Raw genomic sequence first — 11196 nt, 5'->3', positions numbered from 1 at the left:
TGCCTTCCCACACCCCGTACGAAGAAAGGGCCCAATGTCGAGAGTGATAACAATACCACAGGAAATCCACCCCAGAGCTAGATTATTCGAGTGAGAACCGATGAGTGACCCTCACTGGTACATCTTCTTCTATCCCTCGCGGTTAGTTGAGTGTGCCTCCTCCCCCCGGCCCACCAGGTTAGCAAAAGCCAAGGTTCGACCTCCTGTAGAAATTACCGGAGCGAAACAAAGCTCATTGTGGGCCTAAAAGCCCAATAAACCCGGTACCATAGATTCCGTCAAACGGACTCTCTGAAAGTGATCAGGTCCTGTAACAGCAACATCCATAACACCAAGACTACCAATGGTCAATATAAACACCCCCCCCCCTTTTCCATCCTTCCGTCTTCCCACAGAAACCGGGCCCGGCGGGTATGAGTACTCATCTTAAAACTTCCCTACCCGCCGAGTAATCTCCCTGATGTATCCGCCGTGACCTCAACACAATCCCACTCGACCTCCAATAGAAATAGGTTCGTCGCGGCTCGAAAGTGCAATATGACCCCCCCCCCCCCAACAACACTTTTTTACCCAAATTTAAAAAAATTTCCGGGGGACAAAATGGTGGGTTTCATTGTAAATCCGGGAGGGAAGTGATACGAGCCAGCTGAAAAAGATCCCTCAACTGGGGAATCGCAGGGGATGGAGGGTTTTCGTGGCTGATATGATAACTATAATACTAAATTATTTGCTCTAGGGTTAGGGCGCGGTGGGGGGTCGTAGTGTTTTTAGCAAGCAAACGAGTACCTACGGCAGACGAGTACAGCTGTCTAGTAGTGGCGTCAAGTGTTGAATAAGGGGGTGTCTCGGTGGTAGTTCTACTTCCCGCTGCATTATGTGATACAAGAATATCGTCAATATTTACCGTATCGCCCGGTCTAAAAATATACAATCCTCCTCTAAAAGGGACACCTGGATAGCAGAGCAAGCCACGATATACAAACTCAATCCCAACCAGCAATAGCACGTACCTCCAGCTTGCTCCCAGAGCAGCGGTCATGGAGCAGCATTTATCCCTTCCCCATGGTTACTACATCGTGCGATACTACCACGTACTCGCTCCACACCGGATCACCCTGCCCCCAATAGCCAACCGGCCAAAAATAAACACAAGTAAACAAACCAGCCCAAGACACTGCCCACCAAAAGCAAGGGCCGGTTTGCTCCCGCCTCCGCCCCACCTTGTACTCCACAAACCAATTCACCCAACCCGGTGCTCGGTACCATCACATTCTCTCACTCGACTATCAAACCGCAGTACGAAAAAAAAAAAAATGCAGTAATAAAAAATTAGACTTCCCTTCGAGCCCGTTTGTACATGGCACGCAAACTTAGTTCCGGCCAATGAATTACTTAGCCCAGAAGCCCGCATGGGTGGAAAGGGGGGGCCTTGTTAGATGAGCTCATTTTCGGGGTTTGTCGAGGGCAAACTTTGGTTAGGGAGCTTTATATCATAGTTAAGTAGGGTCTGTAGAAGGAGAGCAGGTTCGAACAAGCCATGGATGAGAGAGATTTACAAGCGTTGGTTGGAGATGTTGATGTTGGCACTTCGGCGTTCAAACGTGAGAATGGTGGGGTTGATGGAGGCGTTGGGAAGAGAATGAAGGGAGAAGTCGATGGTGGCGGTGATTGCAAAGGTGTGCATTTCTCAAGATTCTCCCCATGTCTTCCCCTCAGCCTTCTCACATTCTATTTGCCTCACTCTACTGATTTCATTTCCTTTGGTATGGGTAATGATAGAATCTGATGATACTTGGGGCGATCAGGAAGTGGTGACAGCGGCGTTCTTGCTCTGGTGGTAGAAAGCGGATCTTTACCGCCCCAGGTTGTGACGAAAAAACGGAAGCCTCGAGCGAGGACGAATAATCCCAAGGGTGGCTGGACTCAGCCTGAGGACGACACAATACTCGACGGTAGAAAGAAGAATAAAAGCTGGCAGGAAATCACAAACGCTGTTAACTTTCTCAAAGACGGCAGTAAAGCTCGAACATTGACGGCCGTGAGGTTGAGGTACCAGAAAGTGCTCAAGGACAGGAGTGTCGAGCTCACACCAGAACAGGTTTGTACTTTCCCCTCCCCCGCCTCTTCTTTCCTTCTAATACCCTCATCCCCCACTTCGAAACCCTCCCCCCCCCTCCCCTCCCTATGCTTCCACTTATGGTGCTTATACTCGAGCACTACTTCCTCCCCTCCTTTTTTTTCATCTTTTTAATTTTCTCCATCTCTGGTAGGTGTCCCCGGCTAACATTCTCGAGTCACAGCTCGAGCACCTCCGGCAAGCAAAGCGAGACGTAGAGGGAAGCGAAAAATTCCGCTTCGTGGCTGAGCGCTTCAAGGAGCTGTCCAAGATAGAGCTCTCCCGAGCCAGCTGTCAAAAGATCCTCAGCACAGCCGAAAAATGCGAACTCCCACCAGCAGCTAAAGTGGACCCATCCTCTGACCCATCCTCTTCCACCACTACCGGTACCGCATCCACATCCTCATCCTCATCCTCATCTTCATCCTCATCCGCCATACACACCACTACCGTTACCACCACCACCTGACACACACACACATCCATCCATCCATCCACACCCAAGACAGAATTCAAGAGAGTGGGAAAAGGAAAAAGGGAAGGGAGGAGGGGGGGGAGGGAAATATCACCGTCAATCATTCGTTCGATTTTCACGATTTCTCAACCCCACTCCCTTATTAATCTCCTACCTATCCTGGCGAAGAGTCCTTACGTGTGGGTGCTTGGTGTGTTGTGACAGACCTCTAAATTGCTGCGAGACCTCTAACTTGCTTTTATTTTTCACTCTGGGATAGGCTGATAAAACGGTCTGCGTGATGAGACATACAGACCAAAGTGTATTGGATAAGAGGTGGGTTCGTGGGGAAATGGGTTTTTTTCGGGGGGGTGGATGGATTTATGTCATTCATGAGTTAAACCATTTTCTCTAGAAAAGGTGTGAAAAAATGAAATTAAAAAAAAAAAAACTCATTAGACCAGAAAATCATGGCCTTTTTCGTTTCCACTTTTTCCCATCTTAGTTAGTCGTACTTTTGGGAGAGGCGATACATACGGATTCGATAGGGTAGGAACGCTACACATCACGAAAAAAAAAACCCCCCAAAGGAATTGCCGTATCGATACCTTTTTTTCTTCTCCCCTGTTAAGAGGGAAGATACCCCATGGTTTATCAACTCCCCACTACCACATCCACACTCGGAGGAAAACATTGTGAGAAAGGAAGAAGAAGAAAAAGGACAAGGAAGAAATCCTTCGATCCCATTCATCCCCCTTCCAGTAGTCATCCTTCCCACTCAGAGAAAAGTAAAAATTTAATAAAATTAAATTTTAAATTTTAAATAAAAGAGAAAAGAATTCCCCACCACCACCACCACCGCCCACCCGCCTTACCTACCACAGCTAGCTCATCTTACCCTCCCCTTTCCGTCCGGGTGCTTACCTGCCTGCAGCGAGATATCCATCTGCTAGCTCCGCGGTTATCATCCATACTCGTTCGTTCGTACACAGGCCATCACCCACCCACCCGCCGTAGCTCATGGTGTCGAGTTGTAGATGAGGACAAGGAGAGTTTAAAATAAAAAAACGGTGGGTGAAAACGCCCCCCCTCTCTCCACAATTTCTCATACAATCCCCAATAGCGGGATTTCCAAAAAAAAAAAAAAAAAAAAAAAATTTATATCATACCGGTAAATCAATTCCGACCTTTTTTCGATTGGCGGAAGGGAGATAGAGAGAGATACAAGAAATGTTTTAATCCAGGTGATGAGGGGAGGGGAGGGGGGGTGGATTAACATTACACCCCCACCAGCTTCCGCCCAAGGCAAGACAGGAAGGAAAGTTACGCCGCCATGAATGGCAAGAAAGGATGGGCAAAAGCCGGAAAAACCCTCCGCACATCCATTCCATCAAGTCAAGTCAGTCAAGGGAGAAACCGAGCAAACCGAAAACCGAAAACCGAGACAAGCCAAGAACAAGCCAAAACAGAAACACAAACGAACACAAACTCAAGCCATCACGTATTGCAAGATATCATACCCACCTACTAGCAGTAAAAAAAAAAAAAAAAAAAACATAAACCCTCATCACAACTCCTCACTCGACATTCGCACCAGCTCAACAGGTGAGTGTATGATACATACTCAGTATATATATATATACATACGCGACCCCAACCAATCTACCGGTGCCGGTTTCCACCGGTACCTTCCATAACCCCAAATCCACGAAAGAGGTAAAAAAAAAAAAAAGAAGAAAGAAAGGGAAAGGTTCCACAAAACCTATTAATACAGGTACAAGTACAGACAGGTACAAAGGACGAGTTACCGGTACCGTGACAAGTTTACTTCTAGCACAGCACAGCACAGCACAGCACAGCGCACATCAAAGTACCGGTACCGGTGACTCGAGTAGGTACGAGTACAGCACAATAGAGTACAAGTATACAGAAGAGGAAAGAAAAAAGAAAGGAGAAAAAAAAAGAAAAAAAAAAGGGAAAAGGAACTGCCGATCCGTCGACCGACCGCATCCCACCGACGGCGTCTTTTCGTGTTACCGGGATATGTATGCAGATTAGCCTATTCGCTCCTTTTTTTTTTTTCTTTCCCTTTTTTTTTTTTTATTATTCCCTATTTTTCTTTCCTTTATTGGCGGGCTGGGCGGGCTGGGCTGGTTCGGGCTTGTGGTGGTGGTGGTGGTAGTGGTGGCACTCGCCTGAGGTAAATGCTGAATGGATGGGTTCCGAAGATGGGGAAGGGGGGGGGGGGAAGTTGCTATTAATACTTTCTACAAGTAACTTTGAGGCACTCGAGTATGGTGAATCCAATAGGCCAATGACTCGAGGATACAACTGGAAAGGGAGGAAGGAGGAGGAAACACTATGATACATGCATCATACATCATATACTCGCACATCATAATATCATAGGTTTAAATTTAATTTTCCTTCCCACTTCTTCTCTTCATGAGACATTGTGACTGACTGACTTGGTGACCTTGGCAGTTTGTACGTATCTAATCGGGAAACAGGGAGGCCTGGGTGGGGTGCGAGAGACTGTTACTGATGGTTGTGGTTCTGGTGAGGTGGATTCCTGGAAGGGGGTTATTTTTTTTTATCGGTTACTCGCATGTATCGGTACTTGATCCCGGGAGGGGGGGAACGATCAGGATTGGAGAGAGAGGGAAGAGAGAGGGAAGTGCATATGGCTGAACCATCAGCTTGTTTGCTAGAGTATGATACAATATCGTAAGGCATAGTGATTGTGGAGGAATATTTCTCCACAATTCACCACCACCACCACCACCACCAATTTATCTTGTTCGCATGTCCACGGGTGCCGGTGCTGAGCTTGACTGGCTGACTGAACTAAACGGCAAATCCCCCAACTAATAAATGAACAAATAAATAATAAAACCCCCAAATCACTCAACCGTACCCGTGGCACAACTCATGATGGATACCACCGTACTTTGTTGTACCCACCAATGATACTTACCTACCTACCTACCTACCTACTGTACAGTACCGTACGTACCAATAAATACAAACCATGCGGTCAAAAATACTTTTCTTCCATCTTATCAAGGACCCACCACCACCACCACCCCAATGTCTTTCCATCCAATTTCCCAAATTCCACAGTAGGCAAAAAAGCCAGCCAACCCCATCACTACTAACTCGAGTACCCGAGTATGATACAATGCAGAGCTCCTGTCGCATGCATAACTCAGCCCAACCGAACTGGCCGACAAACCTGTACCACCACCACCACCATAACAGTACTAGCAACTTTCCCCTTCTCCCCTCTTTTCGCTTGACAAAAAAAAAAAAAAACCCCTACCATGGAGCGACCAAACTTGGACAAAAAAAACTAAACCGCTTTCCACCAAGCCCCCCCCCCCTACTCGACCCAATCCAGAAAAAAAATTATTTCTTACGGTTCCCGAGACCGGAATGTAAAACCCCACCATGAACTAACTACTGAGAAAGGGTTTAAAATAAAAATAAAAAAATAAAAAAAAGTTTTCAAGCAAACAAACGTATCGTATATACTTTTAATACCTGTGGAAAAGTTAAGTGAGAATCGGAATTAGATTTTCCCGGAAAACGCACATTATGCTATCCATCGTAGTTAGCTAACTTATGGTACACACACAAGGACTACATAACAACACTATGCTATGCTGTGCTGTGCTGGTATCATACATACCGGTACGGTAAAGCACTTTAACCGCGCAGTTCCGCTACAGCACCTCTCTCATTAATTACCACAACATACTTGTATGTACAGTACCTGCTTGGTCGTGGATGTTATTCTATTCTATTCTATTTACGTTCCCATTGTTTGTCCGCGCGAGAGAAAGAAGAAGAAAAATGCACTGCGGTACGGTACGGCACGGTAGCGTACCGTGTGCTGTATGAATACCTAGCCCTTTTTTTTTTTTTTTTTTTTTTTTTTGAAGCCATTGTGAGGAAAAACCAACCCCTCCTTCCGTTCACAAGCTATTGTGCTTTCCCTCTCGGATCATTGACTCTCATGAATGAGGAGGACTGCGCAGGTTATATCCGGGCCCTTTTATCATACACCGGGTTATTGCAGTATTATATACCGCAGGTACAAGTACTGTACATTCGTACACGGGTGTCATTGTGTCAATAAAAAATAATAAAAAAATTAAAAAAAACGGGAAGCTACACACCTTGTTGATGCCACACTCACACAAATCTGTAAAGACAAGGGTTCATGTTTTCCGATCGTTTTTTTATTTTTTATTTTTTATTCTTTTTTATGGACGGACACCGGCGTGGAGTACGGGTACAGTACAGTACTGTAGATGGGTAGGTAGGCAGGTAGGTGCTACTGTACTCCGTGATAGCTATCATCGTATTATTACATGACGTGAAGCATCTGGAGGAATAAATGGGAGAAGAGTATGATGATATTATGATAACTTGACATTGGGGATCATAACATTATATTATTATGTATGATATGATAACCCGCGATGAAAGCAAACCAAGCCGTTGAGATTCCCGTGCCCCGATTTGGTTACTACGGGTAAAAACCGATTGATCTGGATGGCATAATAATATAGATACTGTGCAAGTATCATACCGGTATGATATTTATCTATCTAGCTTAGCGAGCGTGCCTATCATATCTATCATAACTCGTATCATACAGGCTCATCAAACTCCCAAACACAACTACCGGTACCCCCGTTCACCAAATCCCTCGTTCCGGGTGCTCGGGTACTGATGGGCTATCATACCATATTACCCCTATAATAATAATAATAATTATTATTATTATGATTTTGTGAGAAAAAGAAAGAGAAGAAAAGAGAAGAAAAAAACACCAACGCATCGGTTTCCCGCAATATTTCGTCATCTATTATATACGGTAGCCATCCATCTTGTTTCCACCCACAAAAAATATCAAGCTAAACTTTTACAAACACTGTACGGAAATTACAAAGACATCATTATGATATTTGGAACCGATTGATTGTTTGCTTGTTTGCTTGCTCGCTACTCCAGACATGAAAAGTAAGTTTGTTTGACACTGCTCACTCATGCACACTTGCACCACCCGCAACCCACTAATTTTCATCATCAAATCGCCCTCCCACACACAAACCCACAGACACTAAATGCAAGACCGTTTTCCATCCACTGCATTGTGTCATGACATTTCTACTCTTTACTAGAGCCTTGCTGCAATCCCGCCTGGCCTCTCCTAAGCTGGTTCACAAAATTCGAACCGGACGCCATGGCGTTTGCTAGTTCAAGTCAGCCCCGTGCCCACTATACCCATAGCATACTTGTATATTCATGGAGGAAGACAAATACGATAGCCGGGTATACGCACGTCTCGAACCCCAAGGTCCACTACTCTTGGGAGTGGACCAGCCCTTGTCCGATTTGTAGATGATAGGCTTCTGACCTGTTACCAGTTGCCATTCAATCGTTAGCCCCCAAAACATCCCCAATGGATACCACCCGATGGATTCACTCATGCATAAAAGTGCACGAGGTGTTTGAACGGTAAGTAAATGAAAAAGAAAAAAAGATGGAAAAAAAAAAGTATAAATCTGACGGGAAAAGGGTAAATTGATATGGGATGAGCAAAACCAAACGGCGCAGAACCCGCAAGTCCGGTTACCGGTGTACTAGACTAAGCAGTAAACCGTTTTCCCTCCCCTCCTTCTCCCCTCCGCACCGGGATAGGACAGAAAACGCCCAGTGATGGGGGATTTCAAAGTAAAGTAAAATAGCGGCAAAATTTGAAGGAGAAAAACAAAGAATGAATGCGACTAATGCGAGGATACAAAAAACATACCTTGATCGCCACTCTGTTTCGCAGCGAGTACCTCCTTCTCGTAAGCTAAAATATAGGTATAAGACATTAGCCGAATGCCCAAGGCAAGTGAATCCCCGATTCATAAATCAAGGGGAAAAAGTTCGCCATAGCGATAGATCTTGGAAGAACACGCGGACAGAGCAAAGACAGATGGGGGAATGAATCATTGAAAGATATCTCCGAAGTTTCGGTCAATAGTTAAACGCTTCTCTGTACTGTAACACCTCGTTGGATTGCGGGGGTACAGAGAATGGAAAAGGAGACACCCGCCAGCCACAGGCTGTATGCAAGAGCACGACATTTTCCGGACTCTCCGAATGCTTTTTGTTCCATCCTTTCCCAAATACATGGGGATAAGTCCCATGATAGAAATCATGCCTCTTCTCTTCGAAGGTATGTAATACAGGATTCAGAAAAGAGTAGGGAAACGCGCAAGTAACACAATACTTGTAACTTTTGTTACGCAGATCAACGAGGAACACAAAAAATGGTCCGACATAATCTTCCGCTCCGGTAACAATTCTGACATAGGGTGAAGGGGATTTGAAGGACCCATCATGTCAAAGCAGCAAGACGGAGGGAGGGGGGGGCGAGTAGCATGCTATTGAGGGGGTATCCGACTCCAAGCTACTTTTGGAAAAGATCCCAAGGTGACGAAGTGATATAAACGGCAAAAATCCCAAACCAAGAATTGCGCTTTCCTAAAGGGGGTGCAAAGAAAAGGAAAGGGAAAAAAAGAAAAAAGGGGAAAGCATGGGACGAACGCTCTTGAGCTCTACCCCCTATACTTGTAATAAACAAAACAAAAAGACGTACCACGACTCAAGAAATCCTCAACCTCTTTACTGTTGAATTCCCTCACAGAAACATGAGCTTCTGCATATACAGATGGCATCTGTTGCTGACTCGAATTTTGCCAGGCATTACTCCCATTACTACCAGAGTTTCCACCGACATTCCGACGTTGCCCGCCTCCACCTTGTGATCGTTGCTGCGTAGATTGTTGCTGTGTGCGTGGGTGGCGCCAACTGTTTGGGACCGGGAAGGAAGCCATGCGTTAGTGCTGGTCTCTGTCGCTAGAATTCTACCTTTCGAGCAGGTGCGAATATGTCGGCAAGCAAGTGATGGGAAGAAGGGGGTGTCTGATTGTGATAGGGCGTATGTTGGGGTAAAAATATGTGTGTATGCGGTAGCGAGGGTGGACAATGCCCACCCTGTGCCTTTCTATCCCATCTAACCGCCATAGCGGGGCCGATACTTGATAGATCTTTTAGGGCGGAGGAGGAGGGATGAAAAGAGATGGTTTAGAGGAACATAAAAGCGGAAAGGAGTGGCAAGAGAGACCTACCGTTGTTCCTCTCCACCGGTATTCATTGCGATGAGAGGAGTATGAGTTCAAAAGGGGGAATCGCAGGAAGCAAGGGATCGGAAGAGGCTGGAATCGAAGAGACAACCACAGGGGGTAAAGGATATGTCAATGAAAAGCGGATAAAGGAACAAGGCCGCCGTAAGTCCTTTCTATGGAGAAGAGAACTAAGGGCGGGCTGCGCAATTATTATATTTTGAAAGCGAGACGATGTAGCAAAGAAATAGAGATGCGGTGATGATGGCGATGAAGGCGAAGAGGACAAACCTTCAGGTCGAGTTCACAGGGCCGGAGTTGAAGTCTTGGGGTCTGGACACCGCGAAAAGTCTCGCGTAAAATTATGGAGGGACAAGCTGACAACAAATGAGCCCTTGGTTGATCGATGGTTGGGGCGGTTTGCTTATGTAATATTCCATTCGAAGGAGCCGTAAAGTGCGTAAATTTAATAAGGTTAAGCTATCAAACCAGAAACTAGAGCTGTAGTCGATCGCTTATTCATCTAATCATGGGCTTGCTAACAACATCCGCCAAGCCAATTCCCTTCTCAGTTTGTCAAGTGCCAAAACAAGAGCTGGTATCCGGTGTAGTAAAGTTCAGGGACCATAAGCAATACCGTACCGGTATGGTGCGATTGTAGACTGTTTACAAAACCCCGGCATCAGAAGAAAAGCCTGGGTAAGCCTTAGCCAAGAACCTCTATTAACTTTAAGATTACAGTATGCATTATTGATGCCAAGGTACTAATACCACGCCCGCCAAAGTCATTGGGTTTAGTTATGTCTCAGCTTCTTCACCTTCACCGAGTATGTCTAACTTAGAAGCCGAGTATGCCTAGTCTTGCGACTTCCAGCACCAATAGAGCCGGAGGAACACACATGACGCACACGCAAGCCCACCGCCTATACCGCAGGTTAGATGGAACACGACCAATGCATTAATTGTTAGCTGAGTGCCCCAGAAATGTAGTATCAAACTCTAGGTGTGATGGCCCAAATAGCATTAAAACTATCGTTCCCCATCCATTCTCAAGATGTATCATGCCACTGATGCCCCGCAGAAAACAAAACTAAAAGTGTTTGAGATTGGTCACCACTACGAAATTTTTATACTATGAGGGCGATTCCTACCAGCTTTCTCTAGTATCGCTACGATATTGGCCGAAGGTTTCCCGGGGCCGCTGCCAGATGCTGAGTTATGCGCCGTGCCTAGTTAGCTTTAGGTCAGCGATGAACAGCCCGCGGAAAATGAAACACATTAGTCTCAACGCCGAGATTCCTGCTAGGGGATGAAGTCCGAAACTCAAAGTCTGAGGAGAAGTAAGCTAAGCTTTCTTAAAAAAGCCTATGACGAAGAGGAAGGTGTTTAAGGTATGATACAATCCCAGTGGTGTACTGTGCGAATACTTCGGACTTCTC

General features: G+C 45.8%; 1 protein-coding gene; it reads right to left on the bottom strand.

The window, feature by feature from the left end:
* Positions 1-7543: 7543 nt before the first annotated feature.
* GSTUM_00009850001 (uncharacterized protein) lies at positions 7544-10094 on the bottom strand. XM_002840953.2 has 5 exons: positions 9764-10094; positions 9232-9443; positions 8395-8439; positions 7924-7998; positions 7544-7834 (listed from the first exon to the last, which is right to left on the bottom strand). The coding sequence occupies exons 1-5, from the start codon at positions 9787-9789 to the stop codon at positions 7749-7751; spliced, it is 444 nt and encodes a 147-aa protein (XP_002840999.1). The 5' UTR covers positions 9790-10094; the 3' UTR covers positions 7544-7748.
* Positions 10095-11196: the final 1102 nt, after the last annotated feature.

The sequence above is a fragment of the Tuber melanosporum genome (assembly GCF_000151645.1).
Source record: "Tuber melanosporum whole genome shotgun sequence assembly, scaffold_61, strain Mel28".
NCBI lineage: Eukaryota > Fungi > Ascomycota > Pezizomycetes > Pezizales > Tuberaceae > Tuber > Tuber melanosporum.
The sequence above is the reverse complement of the archived record's forward strand: the minus strand, read 5'-3'. Positions and strand labels throughout refer to the sequence as shown.